General features: G+C 43.8%; 2 protein-coding genes across 2 annotated transcripts in view; one reads left to right on the top strand and one right to left on the bottom strand.

The window, feature by feature from the left end:
• The window catches only part of WWP2 (WW domain containing E3 ubiquitin protein ligase 2), a 147,544-nt gene extending 145,394 nt beyond the window's left edge, over positions 1–2,150 (top strand). The window contains exon 24 of the mRNA XM_081215321.1: positions 318–2,150. Coding sequence (XP_081071447.1) covers positions 318–417 — 100 coding nt within the window. The 3' untranslated portion in view covers positions 418–2,150. The remainder of the gene's footprint in view (positions 1–317) is intronic.
• A 10,229-nt stretch (positions 2,151–12,379) lies between these two features.
• PSMD7 (proteasome 26S subunit, non-ATPase 7) lies at positions 12,380–21,367 on the bottom strand. Its single transcript, XM_081215320.1, has 7 exons — positions 21,162–21,367; positions 18,944–19,035; positions 17,960–18,052; positions 17,154–17,251; positions 16,504–16,584; positions 14,460–14,551; positions 12,380–13,330 (listed from the first exon to the last, which is right to left on the bottom strand). The coding sequence occupies exons 1-7, from the start codon at positions 21,233–21,235 to the stop codon at positions 12,892–12,894; spliced, it is 969 nt and encodes a 322-aa protein (XP_081071446.1). The 5' UTR covers positions 21,236–21,367; the 3' UTR covers positions 12,380–12,891.
• Positions 21,368–24,611: the final 3,244 nt, after the last annotated feature.

Genomic DNA, 24,611 nt, shown 5'->3' with positions numbered 1-24,611 from the left:
TTTGGGAGTCGTGACAGCAGTTCTGTGCCCTGACGGCCGTCCCAGATGTGAATTACTGAAACACTCCTATTGCAGTCGGTGAAGAGCTGCTGTCCTGAGTCCCCCCTGCCTGTGGTTCCCCATTTCCCTTGCAGCCCTGCCTCCTCTGACCCCTTCACAGTCCAGGGACACAGCACAGCTTTCAGGAACCCTGTTCTGGCGTCTGGCTGGCTGGCATTGTGGTCGAGCCATAGTCTGGGAACTCTTTTGACCCCACCATATGGCTGTTAGAGCTCTGACCTCCCTGTGCTGACTGCCCTGCTCTCCTTTCTCCACAGTTTCAACCGGCTGGATCTGCCACCATACAAGAGCTACGAGCAGCTGAAGGAGAAGCTGCTATATGCCGTCGAGGAGACCGAGGGCTTTGGACAGGAGTAACTCAGGCTGCCCCTTCCCACACCCCCAGCACATATGTAGTCTTGAGTCCTGCCTGCCCGAGAAACTGCTGGCCGCATAGCCCGGGAGGCCCCTGCGGATGGTGGCCCTGCGTAGGACCACACTGTCCTCAGGCTGGTGGCAGCAGAGCCTGACCTCAAGAGGCCCTGCCCACCCCACCCTCCTACCCACTGGTGGCAGTCTGGAATAAAGCCCCCAAGTCACTCTTGGCCCCATCAACCATTGCAAAGTCTGGAGGGCTGACCCTCTCTGTAGAGCTCACCCTCCTTCTCCCCCGAGACCAACCCTAGGTGTGTGTGAGTGTGCAAGGTGGGGCGCGCCATGCCGAAGCCCTAGGCCTCATGGGCTGGTTAGGTGAGAAGGAGACCGACCACTCGGGGTAGGTGTTCTGGGCTGACAAAGCCCACGGTCTTTGCCAGTAAAAGAGGTTCTGTTTTGTATAGAACTTTTCCAGTTATCTGTATAAATGAAGGTCTGAGGGAGCGGAGCTCCAGATCAAGGTCACCGCTCGTCCCTCGCTAGCCGTCTCCAGCTACAGAGGCTGAGCAGCACGGCCCCTCCCTCCACTCATTGCTGGCCAATTGGTTCTTTCCAGCAGATAAAGGGTCGTACGAGCTGCTTGGGTGTTGCGGATGGAAACGGCAAACCCCCTCAGGCTTTCTTTTCCCTTCACGTACACTTGAACCGTTTCGTGTGTAGGGCTGCTGTGTGCTCTGTTGTTGGTATGCTGCTCTCACTACTTCCTGTCAAGGAGCTGGTGCGCCAGGCGTGGCTGGGACCCTGAGGGACCCAGCACTGTTGGTCCAATCATTTCCCAAACAGCTGCTCCCCTTAGGAACCTGCTTAGCAGTTCTACGAGCTCAGGCAGGCCTGACCCGGCGGCTCAGCTTCCCAGCAGCCTTGTCCCCGACCCTTGACAGAGAGGGAAGGGGGTTGTTGTCCTGAGTGGCACCCCGACCTCTCCGCCTCCAGTAGACAACTCCCTTTGATAGATGGGGTGACAGGGCACGTGGGGCTGACCTGCCAAGCCCCCGGACCTCCAGGCGGCACATGCGTCCGGGTTGAGAATGAAGTGCACCCCAGCTACTGTAGAGTGTGTTCACTCTGCCTAGAAGTGCAGCTTTACCTGCACAGAGGAAACGATGCTCTTGGAAGCCAGCAGAAGGGCCCTGAGCTGCTGCCCACTGTCTGACTTGATTGCTGGAGCTCCTGCCAGCCTCTGCCATGGGCATCCCGCTGTGTGTTGAGATCTTCCAGGCAAATACTCTCCTCTGGGATGCTGGAGTGGTGATTGTCGCTGGGCCCCCACGCAGGCCCTCAGACCGGCTACGGGGCCTTCTGAGGACAGTCTCATGCTCCCAGGTCCTTGTCCTTACCCCTGGTCCATGTTGGCTCTGTTGTGTGTGCTGATTCGAGTGGCTCAGCTCACTGCAGCCCAACCTTTCTTCCCTCGAATCGTTGGCAGTGCTTCCCTGCGGTGTCTCATCATGTTGGGGGTTGGGGTGCAAGCTGCCTTGCGGGGTTTGGGAGCCTCAGGCTCATGCGTGTGCAGAGTGTTGTCGTGTGGGTGTGGGTGTGTACATACGTGTATATAACTGAGGTGTCTGTACGGAATGCCCTTTGGTAGCTCTGAGTTGGTCACCAGATTGTTTTGTAATGCCCACCCCCTTGCCTCGGTATTGCCAGTTTCTTGTGCAATAAACAATCAGCAGCTGTGGGTGGTGTTGGCGTGGATGTGTCCAAAATTATTGTCCTCCAGACAAAAGGCCTCTAGGCCCCACAGACGCTCCAGGTCCAGACAGGGGCGGACATTCCATGACCTTGCTGGTTTTGAGAATTGTGTGCGTCATTAACCAAGACAGCCACACTTCTGGTGGGTGGCTGAGTCCTCGTCCGGGGATCACAGGCTTCTGCCCTCGGTCAGTTGCCTCACAGCACCCTTTTGGCCTGGGTTTCTTTGAGCAGTTGCCGTGGAGCCAGAGCACCAACAGGCGAGCCTGCAGGTTGGACCGGCTTCAGGAACCGTCTCCTGGGGCCAGTGTTCTGGGCAATCATTCATTCAAGAAACATTTCCTGGGGTTTCTTGAGTTCCGTGATCATAGAGGGACTCCCTGATCTTGAGCTCATCATGGTCAGGCAAGGGCTTGCCGCCCACTTTTTTGAATACTTGAAGGTCCAGATAAGACCCATCAGTGCAGTCTTGATGCTTTTGACATGGAAATGACTTTGTCCTGGATCAGGCTTTGCTCTCACCGGGCTTCTTCCCAGGGGAGGCAGAGGTGGCGGAGCATCTCCTCCCTGGAGTTCATCAGCTGAATTCACTACCCCCAGCACCAAAGCTATATTTTGGGGAAATTATCGACAAAAGTCCACACATTATACAGACGTCTCATAATGAATTCCGATAAGACATCTCTAGTCGAAATTGTTCTCCCCGCTCTTATTCCCAGAAGTAACTGCTGTTCAGTTTGCTGTCCTTCCAGACTATTTTTGTGTGTATAAATCATATGTACATATAATTTTAAAATGTACTAAAAGTGAGATCTTACACATATTGAGCAACTCATCTCATTAAATGAGATATCATTAGGGACACCTTTCCATGTTCGTCAACGTAGGTCCAGTGAATTCTTTAGTGTGTGATATCCCATGTCATGGTTGTCCCGTAACACAACCATCTTTGTCCTAATGGGCATTGTATTTGTGTCCAACAGTTTGCTGGTAGAGGCTCTTGGTCAGGTCTTGTGCACCGATGCTGCTCTTCTGGGAGGGGGCGGTCCTGGAGTTGGACGGTTGACTATGCACCTTTATTTTTATTTCAAAGTTGTGAAAAAGGTTTAGAAGTCCAAGATAGAAGGGTCCACAGTGAAAGCCCCACTCTTTTGTTCCTCAGGGATTCTGATCACCTTCTAGAGGCGACTGTTGTTGCTGGTTTCTTTCAGATCCCTCAAGATAGACTTTAAAATCCCAACAGATTCTACTCAGTTGCCCTTCAAAAAGGTTCTTGTTTTACCAGCCTTAGCATTGGACAGAACCCCTTGCCTCCCCACTCTGCGAACTGGATCTATGAGCTCCCTGTCTGTTCTTCCAGCTCTTTTTTCACTTTTCCATCTCCTAACTCTGGGCATCTGCCCTTTTGCTTTTACATGATCATAGTGTTTTGTTTTTTTGTTTTTTAAAAAAACATTTATGTTCTATTTTGTAACCATAATGAAGTCTGTACTTTTCTAAAGGTTTATTCAAAAAACTGAAAAGCAAGAAAAATGTTTATATCACTATGATGATATAAATGCTGTTTACTCCAGAACTAAATGGTATAATGTAGTACAACTATTTCTCCCTCATACAGCTCTTTCACCCTAGGGATTCTAATTACTGATACTTGTTTTTACTATATCCTCATTTTTTTCTTACTCTTAAGTGTTTCAAGTTAAATTAGACAAGCAGGAAGCTTCCCTACCTCTACACGCTGTAGTAAGTTCCTGATAAAATTAGCCAAAGCTACAAATTATTTTGGAACTGAAGAGCAGATATGACTCCCTTTGTCACCCAAGGTCCCCAGTGGGGCTCAAAACTTTATATAAGGTGGGACCTCACTGGATCTGGAAAGCTCAGCTGTTGCTACCCCATTGCCCTTCTATAGTGGGGCTCACATCATCCTTCTAGAAAAACTTATGCTAAAGATCTACGTGCTTCCATTCAGAGGAATGCTTACAAATAACAGGCTCTTCTTGATCTTCAGCTAAACTCGGCAACAACAAGGCCCCAGCCTCATCTTGGGGAAAAAAATTGAGTCAGTGCCCAAAGTTATTACCTCTGCTCATTTCCCTACACTCTCCCCCATGAGTCTAGTTTTAAATACCCTTTTCTCCACGTCCCTCTGATTCTGAGGTTGGTTTAAGTTTCATAGTCACAAGGTCACTTTCCTGTGGTCCATGCTGCACGAGTCAGGCACCAATCAGCTGACTCAGATCGGAGCACGTGACTTGTCTTTGGCACATTTTCTGTTTTTTGTACCTTCTGAATGTCATCATGGACTCAGGGCCTCACTCCAACTCAGCTGGTCCCAGTGACAATGATCATTGTTTTCTTTTTGATGCTTGTCACAGTTTTGGCCCCTTCAACTTGACTCTCTTGTCACCTCTCCAGATATAGTTGATGGTCTCCATGACATCTAGTCCCAACACTAGTTCTCTTGCCCAAACACAGAATCAACTACTCCACTAGGAGCCCTGGTTCTTTTTGGTGTAAAATAGTACTAGAAACCAAAATGTGGGGTTCCATCAAGATGGTACCATGAACTCATGACTTGATCAGCTTCTCGGCTCCAAACGTATAATATAAAAAGGGAACACAAATATAAAAAGACAGAAAAAAAGGCTGGTTCAAAAACACGATAAATAAGGCCATGGGTTATAAATAAAACAAAAATGCAAAACGTTGGGCAAGATCGAACTGTGGGTCGGCTGCACCTAGAGCCTGGCAGTGGTGGCTGAGCGTTCAGCTGCCGTGGGGTAAGGGGTCTAAATATGCTCCAGGAGGGAGGGGAGATGGGCACCAGTTGTGTACCTGGCTGTGGCTTTGAGAAAGATGCAGGCCCAAGGAGGCAAACTCATTAAGCCAAACCATCCCACTGGTTCTGGCCTGGATCTGTGACATTCCTATGTCCCCCCCAGGCCAGGGCCCCAAACTGCCATTCAAAGACCAGACTCTGGAATGGATGGCCAGCAGGACAGGATGTGGCAGCTGCAAAACCATTAGACAGGAAGAAGCGAGTGCAGGTGGAGAAGGAGGAAAAGAATAACTCCTTACTCAAAAATGTTGGCTCCATATTTCAGAGAAAGACATTCATGAGTGGTCTCTTGCCTGCTGGTCTCTGCTGTAAGGGTATTAGGTGGCAAGTGGGCTTTTTCATGGGGCCCTAAATATCACTGTTCAGGGCTCTTTTCTCTGGGGTGATCAGTTTCTCCAGAGATGAGTCTTCAGCTCCCCACCTGAGTGGGAGACTATACCTGAGCCAGGTAACCTGCCTGTAGGCTTCCTGGGAACAAGGAGCAGGAAGGAGCCAGGGCTCTTAGAGTCCCGGCCACTGACCTGAACTTTTCTCTCCCCCCGGCCCTCTGCTCTGATTCGGGTCCCTGAGCCTGGGGCTCCACTTGCCCCCTGGTCTCCTGTAGCTGGCAGAGGGGAGGTAGCCAAGCTGTATGGGGCTTCATGGGGACCTGTATCCCACCCTTCTGTGTAGAGACTTTTACCTACTCCAGTTTCTGCTCCCCTCCTGCCTTCCTGTTGCCCTTAAGTACTGAGTCTCCGTGAGGACTCGCTCATTTTCTGTCTGCATCTCCCTCTGCAGTGTCTTAGGTTAAGACTTCTCCTTGGTTGGTTACACTCCACCTTTAAACACTTTGTTAAACAACCTTGTCCACTGCTGAATCCTCTTATGTTCTCTTTGCCTTTGTGGATTAAGACTTTCACAAAGCTTTCTTCACTGTTTTAGTGAGGCTGGAGAGGGAGAGGAGATGCTTCATCTGCTATGTATCTCAGTTAGCTTCCTTTCCTTTCTGTAGGTCTGCCTGTGGGCAGCTTGCAGCTGTGCAGAGAGGTCGCAAAGCGGGCTTGGCTGTTTCATTATATTGACTTTCGACTGAGCTGTCGTGTTTACCCCCATGGCACTAACTCCGATCTTAAGCCTGAGCCTTTCCCTGCTCAGAACCCTTTAGGCTAATCTCCTTCCACATGAATTTGAAGCTGGGGCTCCTGCTGCCCGGCCGCTGCTCCTGCTTTCCTCCTTCCAGAAATGTGTCGAATTCCCTGGTCCACCTCACAGATGCTACCTCTTAACTTGGGCCAAATGGCAAGGGCAAAATGGGAAACCTTTGACATTCATTCACTCTCATTTTAGTGGGGTCTTGGGAGGGAGAAAGGATAAATACATGTCAGAACTGATTTTTACTAATCAGCCACAATTTTGCACCTCACTTCTTAAGAGCACTGACTTGGTTCCTAACTCTAGGGATTTTGTTTTGTTTTGTTTTGTTTTGTTATCCCTAAAGCCACTGGGAGCAATAGGTAGTCCTGCATATAAACGAGGAATGTTTTACTTCTATATTTTCTATTAACATTATCTTTATTCTGAGGCTTTCATTAGGCACTGAAATTAAAAATGAAAAACCCACTGTAGTCGATTGTGGATTACCCTGGTGAATTCTTGTTTTTATCTGTAGGAGGCAGGCTTCTTAGGTGGCCCCCCATGACCCCCTCCTGGTATGCACACCCTTGTGGTATAATCCCCTCCCCTTGAGTGGGAGTGGTCTAGAGACTTGCTTCTAACCAATAGAATATGGTAAAGGTGATGGGCTCTCTCTTCCTGCGATTAATTTACAAAGGATTTGGATCTACTTCTTGCTAGCTGACTCTCCTCCACTGCCTTCTTGGCTTGTGTACTTCGATGAAGCAAGCCGCCATAGTGGGGAGGCCCACATGGCAAGGGACTGAGGGCTCCTTTGTGTCAACAGCCAGCGAGGAACTGAGGCCCTCAGCCCAACAGCCCGTGAGGAAATGAATCCTGCCAGCAACTACACGCTCTTAGAACCTTGAGTCGGCAGCAGCCCAGCCAACACCTTGATGGCCTTCTGTGAGCATCGCTGAGCAGAGGACCCAGCTAGGCCCTGCCTGGGCTCCTGACCCAGAGAAACTGTGAGATACTAATATGTATTGTTTTAAGCTGCTAAAGTTTATGGTAATTTGTTATGCAGTAATAGATAACTAATACACTATCCTAGGTCAGATTAAATGTCCTTGGATTAGCATTTCTTCCAAGTCCCAGGTCTTGAATGTGGCCATGGTTTTTAATAATGAAAGAGCCATGGCATGGAGATTACCTGTAGTTCAAAAAATCACACTAACCAGGAATATAGGCAGAAAGGTACAAGTATCACTCTTCTTCCTTTTCTTGGGGAAAGAAAATACTGGGAAGTGGGAGTCATTTCAATCCCCGCCCCCAGCCCATGGCCTGACATCACTTCCCAGGTAGCACTGATGGCCTCAGAGGCCTTGGGTCTGGCCCAGCCTGGGACTGTGGCGCTCTGTCTTGGGTTGTTATTCATTCTTATCTGGGCTTCCAGCCAAACCCAGTCTCAAGGACAATTTTGGGTCCATTTTCTGTACAATCACAGGGTGAGCAGTAGGATAGATGGTGCCATTGCAGCAGTGAATACACCTGAAGGACGGCCTTTGCAACCCCAGGACCCCCATGGGGGTTGGTTCAAGAGGCACATCTCCCACCTTGGTGGTGCCTCCCTCGTGAGCATCTGGGCCCTGGTGAGTTGTGGGTATAGAAGTATCCTTTTCTTCCGGGAGGGAATTAATTTCATCCTTGAACTTTTGGTTTTTATAGTCGTGGTTGTTTGCCAACTCTTGTGCTTGGTTCACATTGGTTAAAATATGGGGTATTATGGGGTGGGGGAGAAGTAGCATATGCATTAAACTTTTATCCTGTCCCTACTCTTTTTTTAAAAATATTTTTTAATTTTATTTTTTATTTTTTACCTTTTGGCCGTACCGTGCAGCATGTGGGATCTTAGTTACCCGACCAGGGATCAAACCTGCACCCCCTGCATTTGACGTGCAGAGTCTTAACCACTGGACCGCCAGGGAAGTCCCCCGTCCCTACTCTTGAACAGGGGCAGAGATCCTTGAGGCATCGGCTGTCTGCCATGGGCTACAGGAAACCCCTAGATAAGTATTTTTTTTCCAGCTTTATTGAGATACAATTGATATAACGTGTTAGTTTAAGGTGTATAATGTGGTGACTTGATTCATGTATATATTGCACAATGATTACCACAATAAGGTTAGTTGATGCATCCATCACCTCACATAGTTAGCACTTTGTTGTTGTGGTTGAGACCATTTAAGTCTGGGATGTGGTGAGAACATTTAAGAGCTACTCTCTTAGCAACTTTCAAGTGTGTGATACAGTACTGGAGTCCTTATCTGCTGTGGGGTAAGAGGTAGGGATAAAGCCAGGGTTGAAAATGAGGAAGGTGGGGATAATAGATGAACTGAGGATGTTAGTTGGTTATTTTGGTTAAAAGTTTAGCCAAATTATGTTATCATTGATCAGATACTAGCTGTAGCATATATAGAGAGGTAGACACTTGGTGCTAAGTTGCAGAGAAGGAAGATACTTTGTGGAGTGTAATAGACATATATGTATGAGAAGAGATCTTGAGCTGGGAAAAGACTTCTTAAATATGATCCACAAAGTGCTAATGATAAGGCAAAAAGTTGGTAGGTTTATCTACATCAAAATAAAGGTTCTCTAACTTCCATATGTGCAGAGACCACCTATTTCTTGAAAACACAGATTAGCAGAGATTCTCATGCAGTAGGCACATTGTATAAATTTACAATGAAATCAATGATATCTGAAAAGGGTAATAAATACTATGCATCATAGCTTAATCATTTTACTATGGTTTACTATCATCTGTGTTCTTGAGGTTATTTTTAGCTCTTGTATCCATATTTAGGTAATAGTATGTAATGTTGTGCTAATATGCATCTTTTCCCAATTCATGTTGGTTTTGAAATCAGCCATGGTGGGAGTATTTACACCAGGGTAATTGGCAAAGGCCACAAATCAACATCCTTTCTCCTCTTTTTTAGAGACCTGGTTGTTACACATTTACCAGCACTCCACTGGATATGGCCCTTAAAGAAATCAGGAGTGGTATCAGTAGTGAGGAAAATCAAAGCATGAACTATCCGAAGGGCAGAGAAAAACCTTGTATATTTATTGCCCAAGCAGTAGTGTATAGTAGAGTACAGCAGGGGTGAAGGTGTGGCAACTTGACCCAATTTTTTTGCACCCATATGCTCTCCGGATTCCCTCAAAGTCTAGCCGGGATGGTTGCAGCCAAAAGCAGAAGTGGTGGGAAGCAACTCAGGGGATGGTTCCCAATTCCATGTTGAACTGGCAATCAAATGATTCTCTTGCCACGATGAGATTAGTCAATGGTGCCATCTAGTGTTGAAGAACAGATTGGCTCGAAAGAGGAATGCTCAGAGAAAGATTTCTCTTGACTTAGGACTTGGAAACACACTAACTAATGTAGTTTCCTCTTCCTTTCTTTTCCTGTTTTCTTTCCCTACTTCCATTTCCCTGCTTCCAGAGTCATTTTTATACCTACTCCCCTAATGGGAATAGCCATTAGTTTTTTGTTGTTGTTGTTGTTTTTGAAGGATATGAACTCAGTGCTGTTTCCAGGCAAAGTAGATAAATGCTGAGAGTTGAAAGGCACAGATACGGAAATCAGCACTTGCCTATATTATGTATAATAATTTGGAATGAATTTGTTTAGGGAAGCTGTAGAGATATTCTCTTGTGGGTCACATAAATCAGATGCTTCTCTACTTTCCCAACACGTCCCATATCCTTCCTATTTCGTGTCAGGGGCAGATGGAGTAGTTTGGTTAGCAACCGCAAATTCATTCTCAGGTCATTTCTGCTTCATAGATCTTTTCGTGGGAAAATGGGAGAAGAAAAGGCCTGTTCATAACTTCCAAGTGAATAGGATCTTTCATTCTTTTATGAGGACCTGTGTTAATAAGTTCTTTTATTTGAAGTGAAGGTAATTGTGCACGGCTAAGTTCTCACAGCTAGAGGGTCCTCCAGAAACGGGAGTGAGATTCTGGGGCTGCTAATTCCCTCTGGAAAGGTTTACTTTGCATCTGGCACATTGGAGAAGTAATATGGTAGTCCTTCAATGACGATTACTTCCGTTTGTCCCTTTAGTGATTGATGATCTGAGTAAAATGAAGGAACATTTAACTAATTAGTGGGCCCAAAGCTGTTGTTCCACCCTGATAGTATCCATCTTTTTTTAAAAAATAAATTTATTTATTTATTTATTTTTGGCTGCATTGGGTCTTCGTTGCTGTGTGCGGGCTTTCTCTAGTTGCAGCGAGCAGGGGCAGCTCTTCGCTGTGGTGCACGGGCCTCTCACTGCAGTGGCTTCTCTTGTTGTGGAGCACGGGCTCTAGGCGCGCAGGCTTCAGGAGTTGTGGAACACGGGCTTAGTAGTTGTGGCTCGTGGGCTCTAGAGTGCAGGCTCAGTAGTTGTGGCACACGGGCTTAGTTGCTCTGCAGCATGTGGGATCTTCCCGGACCAGGGCTCGAACCCGTGTCCCCTGCATTGGCAGGCCGATTCTCAACCACTGCACCACCAGGGAAGCCCCATCTTTTCACTAAGGATAACTGACCTCTAAGTTTAGGGATATTTCAGATGTCAGTTATCAGACAGAAAACTAGTAAGGAATAAATGCCCTCCTCTCTGTAACGTGTGTAGCGGGAGCAGCCTGAACTCCCTAAGTCATCGTGGAATGTTTTGAAAATGGAAGGAAGGGAATGTCATAACTCTGGATATGAGGTCCAGAATTGGGATCAGACTTTTTCTAGGATACTTTTTCAATGTGTTCAAAAACAACAGAAGTAGTTTAGAAATCTCATCTTGAGACTGCTGAGCTATCCAAACACATGGCTTTATTTTAGGTGAGGGCCATGGGTTTTGCAGTCAAGTCAGCTGCTATTTGTATAAGCAAGACTTCATCAATATTCTTATAAAGCTCGCCCCCCTTATATAGGCTGGCAGCAATTTTGCCTTAGAAAATGAGCCTACGTGACTCTAGAGGCTACAAATGAATTTTGTTAGAAGTAGTAACTGAAGAGCCTGTTAGGAAGGTAGAAGTCAATTTTGCCACATGTGGCTCAAACTATTAAATATAACAAGGCCTGGGTATTCCCATGTTCTTATATGCTCATTGCAATTTATCAAACGGTGACAAACTTAAAAGCCTGTGGCATTGTCCTGTTAGACCCTGGGAAAGCTTTTTAAGTGCAGATTATACTACTAAAGGTGGATATGATCCTGTGTGGTCTCAAGTTGCCCCCGATCCTACATAAAGGGCCCACTCTTTGGGATGACATTCTCCTCCTTCCCCCTGCCTAGCCTCAGAATCATTGCATCCCGGCTCTTTCCTGCCCACCGTGGAAAAAGTTTCCCTTTCTCAGTCTGTTCTAAACATGGCAACCAAATCTGAAAAACTTCAACACACTTCTGTCATTTTAAATGCATCTCATGCATCTCAAACTTTGAACTATGTATTTCACATTTCTTTTATTCGGTTAGATGTACCAACCATCTGACTTTTGACTGCTGCAGTAGACAAAACTTGGTTCTCTAGTTTTTTTCCCTTTACTATTTTTTTTTCTCAGAATCTTAATGAACCTTGAAGAGACCACTGATGTGGGTGCTCCTACTTATGTAGGATAAAAGATCAGCTCTACATCAGCCCCCAAATTTCAACTAGTTCTTTGGCAGGCAGGTCTGTGGATTAAAAAATGGATGCTTCCAGTAACTTTGAGGCATTATAACATTATGAAGTGGTTTATGAAATTCCACTGACTTAGTTTTAGTACTATTATATTCTTAAATAACTGAACATTGACAGTCCATATGGAGCATTAGAGAACTCTTAGGGAGGTTCTAATCGCCCAAGAAAGGAAATTAATATCCAAGTGACAGCTGTAAGTCAAATGATTAAGTATCTTGAACACTTTGGGGAGTCTTTGTTCCACCCCCACTAACCTTGTGGCCTGATGTACTTAGACCTACTGCAATAGTAAGTGAATGTGTCTCTTATAAAAAACTGTTCTAGGGACTTCACAGATGAGGAATCTGAGGCATTAACTAGGACACAGGTCTTCTGGGCTCAGTTGAGAGCTCTCCTCCCTACAGCTGTTTTTAAAGGAATGAAGTGCTTTCATAAAAGATTCAGTGTAAAATAATTCTTTAACGCAGCTTCAATTAAAGATCGTCTTGGTTGCTTCTGAAAACAACGGATCACCACACCCAGAGTCAAAAACGACCAGAACACAGACTTAAAAACCAAGCCATTTAATTGTGTCTTCGAAGGTAAACAATATCTTGAGATGGATCCCAAGCCCCGAGAATGCCAGAGCTACGGGTCCAAGAAGTCCCGTGGGGTGGTATTCTCAACAGAGTCCAGAGGGGCAGACCTCAGGGTGTTCTGAGGCAGAGTACTTATGGAATTCGTGCATTCCATTTTGCAATTTTGCAGACTGCCAGAAACAGACCCCAAGAGTCTCTTGAGATGGGGAAAATTCAACTCCTGGTCTTATAGATAAAAGCAGGAAGAGTACCAAAAATGTTACGTTTATGTCTCTTCACTTTTCTCACACAGTCTGAAGCCTGAGCTATCACATTCCCAACTCAGAGCAGCCTGAGCTGCAGTTCAGGTACAAGATTAGTCCCTCTATCCAGAGAGCTCTCATCAATACAGCTTTTGCACTTAAAGTGAAAAGAACCCTCTGGCGGCACAATGAGTTAGTTTATATAAGATTTTAATTTACAAATTAAAAAGCTACATGTTTTATTTTTTCTCCTTTTTCTCTTCTTTCTTTACATCACTCTTTTCCTTATCTTTCTCTTTGTCATCTTTTCTATCCTTTTTGCTGTCTTCTTTTTCCTGCCCTTCTTTCTTCTCTGCGTCCCGGTTGGCGATCTTGTTGTTGATGAGGTTGTGCAAGGCAACCACGGAACGGATCAGCGAGGCCAAATACACCACCACCATCTGGTCATTGGTCTTCAGGTAAAAGGCCTTGACAAACTCCTGCAGGCTGACATCTGGCAGCAGGTTGAAGACGTCCTGCAGCTGGTAGATGATCTGATGGTTGATGGGCAGCTTGCCTGTGGCCACTTTCTCCAGGTAGCTCCTGATATCCAGAAGCTTGGAATTGAGTCCCTTCAAACCATGGACCTGGTTTGTGATCCGCTGGGAAAGAGTGCCCACTGTAGTGTCTTTGATGTCTCTGTAGGAACCCACAAGAAAGGGCAGGAAAATACATCAGTGTCCTATAAAATCACGCAGATTTTCACATTCTAAGGAAATACTAAGTTTGTGAGGAGGGGCAAGTTTTCCAAAGGAAAAATGTTACTTCCCCATTTTATAAAGATTTGAGTAAAATTGCCTTAATCTTGTTTTCATTTGGAGGAATATGTTTTATCTTTCTCATCACAGGGCATTTTTCAAAAGAAAAGAGAGAACTAAAATGAAATCATTTTCACTAAAAAACAAAAACAAAAACAAAACCCTCTCCACTTCAATTTCCCTGTTCCTAAAAAGGGTGGCATTTTCTCCACCTGCATCTATATGATGTTGGGAGAAGCTTTTAAATCAGTCCGCAGTAACTTTTTGAACTGGAAGGAATCTTATTGTTTGAAAAAATCTATGATCATTTCAAGTAAGTCAGGGTTATGTAAACAGAGGATTTAAAAATAAAACCCCAGGGCTTCCCTGGTGGCACAGTGGTTAAGAATCCGCCTGCCAATGCAGGGGATGTGGGTTCGAGCCCTGGCCCAGGAAGATCCCACATGCCGCAGAGCAACTAAGCCCGTGTGCCACAACTACTGAGCCTGCATTCTAGAGCCCGCAAGCCACAACTACTGAGTCTGTGTGCCACAACTACTGAAGCCCACGTGCCTAGAGCCTGCGCCTTGCAACAGGAGAAGCCACGGCAGTGAGAAGCCCACGCACAGCAACGAAGAGTAGTCCCTGCTCGCCGCAACGAGAGAAAGCCCACATGCAGCAATGAAGACCCAATGCAGCCAAAAATAAATAAAATATAAATTTAAATCAATCAATCCATCCATCCCAGTCCAAGATGCAGATTCTCTGCAGAAAACTGGCTAGCTACAGTCACTGAAAAGGAGGTACACTGAAAGAGCACAAGTTTGCTTTTAAATAATTCACACATCTGTTCCCGTCACAGCCAGCATTACAGCTTCCAGACAAGGTGTGCTGTCCACAAGCTCATAAATCATAACTCAGGACACTTTAGAGATGACCCAGGACTAGAACCCAGGTCTCCCTATTCCTGATACAGATCTCTTCTTTACACTGAGCAGCTTCTTGGGCTGCTGCTGGTTCTGAAGTCTCACCGTAACAAGTGTTCAACTCCGACTTCCTCAGCTTCCTCTGCTCCAATTTCACTGGTCACGTGCTCAAATGTTTTTGAGGTTGGAGTTCCATCCTGGGAGAGGAGAATTAACTACAGTTATTTACTTACAAACAAACGAACAAACTGGCACATGTTCCGTTTCATGCCTTGATTCTTCTGCTTTGAGTCAAATCACTTTCATGGGTGTCATTACTGGCTTTTTCATGGCAAGGGTGGGTAAAGTTTGCTTTGAAAGCTTTCAAAGCACTGTGACTTCTAAGCTGAAGTCACAGTGGTCCTGCTCAGGGAGGAGGTGTAGTGGGGAATCATCATTAGTTTATTTCTAAGGAAGATCTTGATATTCTCTCAAGCCTGCAGTAGAGAGGAACATCAGGGAAGTCTTGATTTGGCTAAATTTTAAGGACTTATAAGCGTTCATTCTAAAATAGACAATATTCAGAACACCTGTACTTGAGGCAAGCTCATGTCAGAAGATACAATTTTTAACCATCTGTTGTCCCTTGGGTCAAATGGTCAGAGCACCAAAGCAATGTGGTTAGAATAACTGATTCTCTGGTGACCTGAATTAGTCAAGGAACCCATTAGTGGATGTGGTTTGCTGTATCACTTAGTGATTCCTTGATGGGACTCAGGAGAAACTTTTATCAGATCTAGTGCCAGAAGAGGCTGTACATCTCCTATAAAGGCTGTAAAATGTGTGCGAGGCACGACAGCACAGCAGTGAGTGCACAGACTCTAGCCAGGCTGCTTAGATTCAAAGCCTGGCTCTGCCATGTGTGATAAAGGAGCAGTGAGATCTTGGGAAAGTCACTTCACTTACACTAAGTGGTATAAACATTAGCTGTTGTTATTTTACCCAGGACAGTGTGAATCCTGCAAATGGCATCTTCCTCTTGGCTTTGTATGCTAGGATGATCAGAGCCTTCAACACTCGTGCAGGACTTCGTGGCATGTCTTTTCATGTACTGATTTTCCCTGGCTTCATCTTATTATATGACCCCTTACATCCCCTCCATCCTCTTTTAAAAGATCTTGTTTCATTGGTGTGTGTGTGCGAGTGCGTGCGTGCATGTGCATGCGTATGTATAAGCAGCCTCTAATTCCTTTTGAAAGAGGCAGGGTAAAATTTAACTTATAACAACTGTATCAAGACCAGGGATGAAAGTCTTACTGCAACTAGGCAATACATTTGGATCTAAGCTCTCTGGTAGCAAGGCAAAGAGAAATAGGAGCATAGAGCTCTGCAGGGAACTAACTTAACAAAGCCTTTTCCAGATTTTAAAACTGAATATATGGATAACCATAAGGAAGAAAGACAGCCTTTAGTCTGTCCGTTCAACTTTGGAAATTCAAGACTGAGCTCTTTGCACACCCTAAGTGCAAATATTTTATACTCAAAACAAAACTCATATACAATTTCACATCAAATCCTATCCTAGAATTTGAGTTCAATTTTCTTGGAAATAGAGAAAAGCTATTCTGGCAGCTATTCATGTCCACACCCAAGAAACAAGCTAACAGACCACATAGCTGGTACTGAATGCCATGGAGCTGACTATACAGGTGTCAAGTCATACAGATGGGTTTTGCCGTCTAGCTCCTGGCAGCTCTGACTTACTCGATTTGAAAACCTAGGATCTAGTCTATAGGGATTGGCTATAGACTAGATAGTTAATACAGTCACTATATAGGTGGGCTAACAGTGGAAACTGCATTAGATTAAGACCAAGCTCACTGGGCTCTGCATTTACTTTGCTGAGAACATCTCTGGGCAATCATTTGACTACTTTGGTCTCAATTTCATTTGTAAAAGGGGACTTTAGATTTCTATGGTCCTCTCTATTTCTAAAATTTGGTGACTCAAAATTGGGGGAAAAAAACATAATATCAAACTATTGACAGAAACCAATAACCTTTTCTTTGTTATAAAGTATCTGTTGACTTGAAAATGGAAAAAAAAACCAAACCCAATGGCCCTAAAAGTAGCAAATCTAATCTCCTAGGCTCACAGCAAGATGACTTACATCATGAACTTCTTCCACCGAAATATATGCTTCTGTGGGCAGTCCCAAGTCCTTTGGTTTCACGTCAATGATGACCAATACCTGGCAGAAAAACAAATCAGAGCAAATCACCTCATACTGAGCACGTAAGGAATAACTGCAGCCATTCTGATGATTACCGAAGCTTTTCCATTCATTCAACCAGATATAAGCCAGAATTTTCAGGAAAAAAAATAACTTTACATTTCAAATTATCCTATTTGCTCTGCTCTTCAACCCCTTCCATTAACAAGCTGAGAGGTAGTATAGTGAAGTCATCAAGCAGAAGGAGATTAGAGTCCCGACAGCTGGCATTTTAATCCCAGCCCCACACTGAGAAGACCTTACTAACCATTCTGAACCTCAGTTTTCTCATTGTAAAGAGGATAACAATCTCATACAGTTACTGAGAGGATTAAGGAAGATAACTTACATACCTAGCACTGAACAGATGTTTAATTTACTAAATACACTGGGTTACCGTATACTACACAAAACACTGCAAATTAACACAAGCTTATAGAGAAAAAGTGGTGAAATGATTCATTATCCAAATCCTTCCTAGGATGCTTTTTCTTGAGTTAGCTGGCAACGAATATGAGTCAAGAGTTTTAAAGACGGAGTGCACTTACTGAGTTAGGGCAGTATCTTTTCATGAGTTCATTGATGGCGATGTCATTCTTGTGTAGTTTAGGGCCTGTGTGGTACCACCCAACTATTCTTTCTCTGGCTGGGAAGGAAAAATTAGTGGCTTTGAATTGTTACATAAAGATCTATGTATTTCCCTCAAAAAGGGTAAGAACTCCAGTAGTTATGTTCTCTAGCTTTTACAGAAATTCCAGACATCTAAACCTTGACATACCTATGAAATCTAAAACTCAAAAACAGGATTCTCAGAAAATAAACAGCAGGGGAAATCTAGATATATACATATCTCAGACTAGTTTAGGAGACCAGTCATACATGAAACAACTAGAAAACAATTCCAATTCCAAGGCAATATATAAACAAATTCAAGTTCACGTCACATAGATTACAACTGTGAGTGTTGTGGGAATAAACATTTCCAAAGCAATGTGGTTGCTGAAATGAAATAAAATGAAAGCGACACATGTAACAGAGATATTTACCCTGGTGGTACTAAAGCTCTAGGGCAGGTGGATTTTATTTGACCATTCTTTGCTTTTCTGCTGTAGAGGGCTAGCTCTCTGCCCCGAAGCCTAGGTGGTCTAGCTGGCCTTAAATTGCTACTCTAGTTTCTCATTTATTCTACCTCATTCCTCTACTACCACTAGTCTTACTTCAGTCTAGCTAAGTGAAAGGGCCTGTGACATTAAACAAAGAAAAGTGAATATTTAGAAAAGGCATTACGGGCACGCGCACACGCGCGCACGCGCACACACACACACACACACACACGTGCCACAATGCCACCTACCATTGACCTTCTTAAACATTCCATACATGTTTTCCAAATAATCGTGGTCTAAAAACCAGACAGAATCATCTTTGTCGTCTTCATCAAAAGGGACTAGAGAGAAAAAAAACCAAAAAACAGTTTAGGGTGCTAGACAGAACTCTAAGGGCACATATCACAACTGTAGACCCCTAGGCCAGATCTGATCCATTTCTTTGGTTTGTCCAACACAGTACTAAAATTATTTTTGAGTTGCTTTTAGTAAAAACTGGAAGATTTCACATACAAATCCAGACCTCCAGGTTCTCTTGAAAAACTGGAAGACCAGCAACAACTGGCTAGGGCCAGACAGAAGCCACCCCCTTTGAAAAGGACACATTCTTCACTTTGCTAAAAGCTCCATCACTTCCTAATATTCCTGTCTGGCAAATTACATTACTGCCTGATCCTTTTAGACACTGGAGTTAGTGACTGCTAGTCTAGCAGCCATGCCAGGAATTATTTTGTTGTTCTTTATTATTGTTGCTTCAATCATAAAATATATGGATACATTCTTATAAAGATTTATGAAAGAGTGTAAAAGATAAGGTCTTTATCTCCCCCTTGCCTACCCATAACCATGGTTAATAGTTTAGTACAGGGGTTGACAAACTACACCCGCTGCCTATTTTAATAGTTTTACTGCAATATAGCTATTAGTTTGTCTACATACTGTCTATAGTTGCTTTCCTGCTACATTAGCAGAGCTGAGCTGTTGCAATGGAGACCGTATGGCCTGCAAGTTTTAAATATTTACTATCCAGCTCAGTGTGTAGCCTTTAGCCTCCCTTTTCTATACTTAAGCAATTCTGAAATAGAATTGCTTGGTTATAATAAAAAATGGAGACCACGAAAGTTTCTTTCTTTTTAAAAGTTAACTGACATTTTAACCATACTCAGAAAATGTAAAATTTTCCTATTTATTTTTTAAAAAACTGAGGTATAATTGACAAATTTTTCTTTTACCTGCAAAGCTGTTGGATACATCGAGAACTTTCTTTTGCCATGACCCCAAAAGCACACCAACAACACGCTTCTGGTTTCCAACCTTGCCTATTCTGAATGAGAAAACAGAAGGTCAGTCTGGATGGGCGCAGACAGAAGTGGACCAACAGGAAATAGCACTGGTACAGATACAATTTAGCTTATCTGGGAACTAATCCCACTAAACGAATATAAGGGGTTAGTCCTTAATAATTCTAATAAATATAATGGGTAATTCGTGAACTTTGGACACTGGCAATTTCACTGCTGACTACAAAGAAAGACATGCTTGGAAAAAAATCTCAAACTTTATAGAAATTTAAAATGGAGAAAATGAAAACTCCCCAGATCTTAAGGTTTTAAATGTTGATTGGTGTTTGAAATCACATTTAATTTTATTTTTTCCTCTGCAGCTTACCTTTCTCTTTTAAATTTTCCCCATCTTCTCTGTCCTCAAATCTTTTCAGGGATAAAGATGCTAAAGTTGAACCAGTTTTATGGTCCAGCTTGCCAACTCTTCTCTGGAACATCTATGTCAACAAGCCCCAATAGACGTTATAATTCTTTGTACCATTTAGGGGCTCAGAAAATGATTCTGACCCAGAAGCATGTGTGTGCCATTTGTGGTCTCTGAATGGCTTAATTATGCAGAAGTTGGAAGTGAGCTGGTGACTAATCATACTGGAAGGAGGGCTCAATGAACCAGAAAGACTACTTCAGAATATTTATTTCCATATCAAACCTCCTCAATGATTTTTGTCCTAAGGAACTGCAAGTGTTTCACTTATATCTCATTTCATTGGTCATCATGTAGAATTCTCCTTTAACCACTAACAATTGTAACATACAGAAACAAAACAATTCTATGTTCAAAGCAAAGACAAAAGTCACTGTGAAATGAACTACAATTCCTTAACAGTTGCTGGTTTCATACTGATTTAATTGTATTTTATCTAAACATATGGTTTGGCAAATTTATAAATGCTTACTATATTTAGGTTTTGGACCAAACAAAGTTAAGGATTCTGGGTTTGGATCAAACAAAGTGAAGGATTCTGTACTCTCGCGGTTCTAATTTTTTGGGAAATCTAAGTTCAAAAGAAACTTCCACACTCATGGGCTTTTCTTTTGATCTACAAAAATCCATTTGCGTTTTAAAAAACCCTGCAATTGTCTGACACAGCAGCTTGCAGTGTCTGCCTTCACTATGCCCTTAACAAGTGTTTGCTGAATTTACTGAACAGAACTGAAAAGATGCTTGCCCTCTTAGTACCTCTGGTATCCTACGGGAGAAAAATACTAATCATTGTACAGTGGGAAAGCTCGCATATCCTGTTAGGCTAAGGGTGCTACAAAGCAATAGAACTGAACTGGGGACCCTAAACCTCACAGGAGTCTTGAGTTTGGTTTTGGCTCTGGTTGAACTGGGAGTTGTACAGAGCAAGTTTTAAGAGGATGGGCACTTAGCAACTATGACTTTGCAGATGATCCCAACTGGGTCTTACAACTTTCCAAGTCAATTAATTATCTTGTAAAATTTATGAGCACGTGTAACAGGTCCAGCTGGACGAACAGCTCAAAAACAAGCAAGCGAAGGCGGAAGAAACATCTGTGGGATGTTTTCTTATTCATTAATGCCAACATCTCCAACCGGTCTCATTTTTTAAAAGAAAAACTTGACTTTAAAACTTAAAACATCTACGTTTTAAGCTATCGTCAAACCAGAGTCCCACTTGGAAACTTTCACAAGTTAAATTAAAACCACAGTTCTTCCAGGGAGTCCTTCGGAGCACTGAGAACAGAATTTCGGTGACGGCCTTCAGAGGCAAAAAGTGCGAGTCTGAAGGGCTTTCCTACCAGACACCGAGTCTTTCAGGCGAAAAGGGGCGGACGAGGTGACAGACGGGCACGAGGCCTGGGGATCAGGGCCAAGTGAAGCCTGCCCCCCATACTCTGGCATCGTACGGACTGGGTAAAAGGAACGAGAAGCCCAGTTCCCGGAGTGCCGGCTGGACGGCGGGGGAGACGATGCCGGGTGACTTGGGGCTTCGTGAACGGAGTTGGTCTGGGCCCCTCGGTGACACAGGGCCGCCCCCGGTGCATCTGCGCCCCCGCGGCCGCCGCGCCATCCCCAGCGCGCCGTGACTCAGCAGCGGCGGCGCCACCGGCCCCGGTAGGACGCCCCGTGCCGCCCGCTCACCGATTGAAATGATCCACCACACTGAGCAGCACCAGGGGGTGGACCACCACCTTCTGCACCGCCAGCTCCGGCATCGCGACACACCCCGCCCGCCAGGCCCTGCTCCCCGCGACCCGCAAACACCGACGGCCAGAGCAACAACGATTCTCGGGGATCCTCCAGGCCCGGCTCCTCCTCTTCCGGTTGGGTCGCCGCCGCGCGGCTCCTTCTTCCGCTCCCAGAGTGCCGCGCGCGTCGGGCTCGGATTGTCGCTCCCGCCGCCACCTTGAGGAGAGTAAGTGCCGGGGAAGGCGGGACCCGCCTCCGGTGACTGGCTGCGAGTTTCCCAGGTCATGAAAGCTAACAGGCAGGACACTGGAGACTGATAAAGGTTGACCTCCTGGTGTTTGTCCTGTACTGTCACCCGCTGCGACTTTTCACCTCAGTGCCTTACTAGCTCACCTCCCCCTCCCCCCCATCTGAAGACTGGAGAAGATGCTAAGAAAAATGTAAATAGTAATAAGTAATATTTCACCATTCAGAAAATGTTCACTTTCGCTTCTAGTCAGAATCTTCCAGAATTTCTTAGAGGAACTAACTTTAAATCTCTAGCATTAGGGCATTCCCTTAAAGTAGGTTTGGTAATTTATCTCATCATTTTATTGTCGGGGAATTTCCCCTCAATCTTTACCATGGACACTTAGCAAATAACCTGTCTACATTTTCCCTGTCTTTATATTACTTACCATTTAACAAGGGTTAGAAAAATGCGGTTTGTGCCTAGAGTTAGATCATTCAGATTGATTTTAAAATAAAAACTTACAAAAAGATTGACGAAAAGAAATAAGGAAATATGTTTTCATAGTTAGCTGGGAAAGAGAAAAAAGAAGACTAAAAGGGGAAATGTAGGAAAAGAGAACTTGAGCTTATTTGCGGAAGAAGGCAAATGACTTAAAATCCATGCAAGTTTAGTTTTCTGTCTGACTTTAAGTTGCCATTTCTGTAAACAAAAACAGTACTTCAGCAGCGTGAATTGTTTATTGTTTATCCTGTTTTTAAACACCTTCTACCTTCCCTATATCAACAGAGGATCTGAACTCTCTGAAGAATGACAAGGAGACTTTTGCTCTGAACCTTAGCCTCCTTCCAGTATAATTAGGGAGCTTTTGATACCCTTTCTGGGCGCTACCCCTCACTTTCATTTCATAAACTCTTCCTACTTTGGGGAACACTGTTTTGCATCTTCCTCATTTCTTTTAATGTTTTTGATTTGACTATGAGATGATTGCTGCTACTTAACGACGATAGAACTTTTAAATTAAGGAAATATAAGTCAGCCCCATTGTGTGATGTGTTAAAGCATGCTTGCTGGTGTTTAGTGCCTGGTTCAAAGTAGATGTTCTTGTTTCATTTCTTACATGATGCTATTCAACACAGTGTAGACATGTAACTGTTCTGAAAAGACCTTGGAAGGGTTTTCCCCCCTAATTTTTAAAATCAAAGATTGATTTTGATTTTTCTTATGTGTCAGGTAAGGCGTAATAATTGGAGTCTAAAGGAAGCACGTTTTTGGACTAAAATATTTAGAGTATAAAGAAGACAACTTGAAATCATAAGGAAGGTAGTTTTCATGTCCTATTTTTTCTTTTTCTTTTTTAATGGAACTGACCTGAAATCATAACTGATTTCATAGCCACTCTTAGGGGCTAAATTCATTCAGAGGAATGCAGAAGGAGATATAAGAAATCTACTTTCTTTTGTTCATTTAATTCTGGACTTGAAGAGGATCTGATGAGAGCATAAGGATAATACATTTTATTTTCCTTTGACTGTTTTTGTCTTTTTTTAAAGAAAGAAATGTAATTTTTAAATTTTTATTTATTTATTTTTATTGAGGTATAGTTGATGTACAATATTATATAAGTTACAGGTGTACAATATAGTGATTCACAATTTTTAAAGGTTATACTCCATTTATAGTTAATATAAAATATTGGCTATATTCCCTGTGTTGTACAATATATCCTTGTAGCTTATTTTATAATAATAGTTTGTGCCTCTTAATCCCTTACCCCATGTCTTTTTTTTTTTTTTTTTTTTTTTTTTCTTTTTGCGGTATGCGGGCCTCTCACTGTTGTGGCCTCTCCCGTTGCGGAGCACAGGATCCGGATGCGCAGGCCCAGCGGCCATGGCTCACGGGCCCAGCCGCTCCGCGGCATATGGGATCCTCCCAGACCGGGGCACGAACCCGTATCCCCTGCATCGGCAGGCGGACTCTCAACCACTGCGCCACCAGGGAGGCCCCCATGTCTTTTTTTTAAAAAAATTATTTATTTATTTTTGGCTGTGTTGGGTCTTTGTTGCTGCGTGTGGGCTTTCTTTAGTTGTGGCGAGCGGGGGCTACTCTTTGTTGCAGTGCTCAGGCTTCTCATTGCTTTGGCTTCTCTTGTGGCGGAGCATGGGCTCTAGGTGCGCGGGCTTCAGTAGCTGTGGTGAGTGGGCTCAGTAGTAGTGGCTCGCAGGCTCTAGAGCGCAGCCTCAGTAGTTGTGGTGCACAGGCTTAGTTGCTCTGCGGCATGTGGGATCGTCCCGGACCAGGGCTCGAACCCGTCTTCCCTGCATTGGCAGGTGGATTCTTAACCACTGCACCACCAGGGAAGCCCCTGTCTTTCTTTTTTAATGTTAAATTCTCCTTTTCCAAAATTTATTAAGATGTAATTGACATATAACGTGTAAGTTTAAGGTGTACAATGTGATGATTTGATGCACGTATGTATTGCAAAATGATTATCACAGTAAGGTTAGTTAACGCTTCCATCACCTCACGTAATTACCATTTTCTTTTTGTGGTGAGAACATTTAAGAGCAACTTTCAAATATATAATACAGTGTTGTTAACTATAGTCACCATACTGTACCTTAGATTTCCATCTTATTATTGGAAGTTTGTACTCTTTGACCAACAACTCCCATTTCCCTGACTCCCAGCCTCTGGCAACAACTATTCTACTCTCTATTTCTGTGGATTCTGCTTTTTTCATTTCCACATATAAGTGAGATCATATAGTATTTGTCTTTCTATCTGTCATTTCACTTACCATAATACCCTCAAGATCCATCCATTTTGTCACAAAATGGAAGGATTTCCTTCCTTTTTATGGCTGAGTAATATATATATATATATATATATATATATATATATATATATATATATATATATATATGCCACATTTTCTTTATTGATTCATGCATCAACAGACACATAGGTTGTGTCCATGTCTTGGCCATTGTGAATAATGCTACAGTGAACACAGGATTCAGACATCTCTTTGAGATAGTGATTTCATTTCCTTTGGATACATACTCAGAAGTGGGGTTGCTGGATCATATGGTAGTTCTATTTTTAGTTTTTTTAGGAACTTTTGTACTCTTTTCCATAGTGTCTATATCAGTTTACATTCCCACCAAGAG

The sequence above is a fragment of the Mesoplodon bidens genome, assembly GCF_964165515.1.
Source record: "Mesoplodon bidens genome assembly, chromosome: 18".
NCBI lineage: Eukaryota > Metazoa > Chordata > Mammalia > Artiodactyla > Ziphiidae > Mesoplodon > Mesoplodon bidens.
Note: the sequence above shows the minus strand (reverse complement) of the source record. Positions and strands in the feature narration are given on the sequence as shown.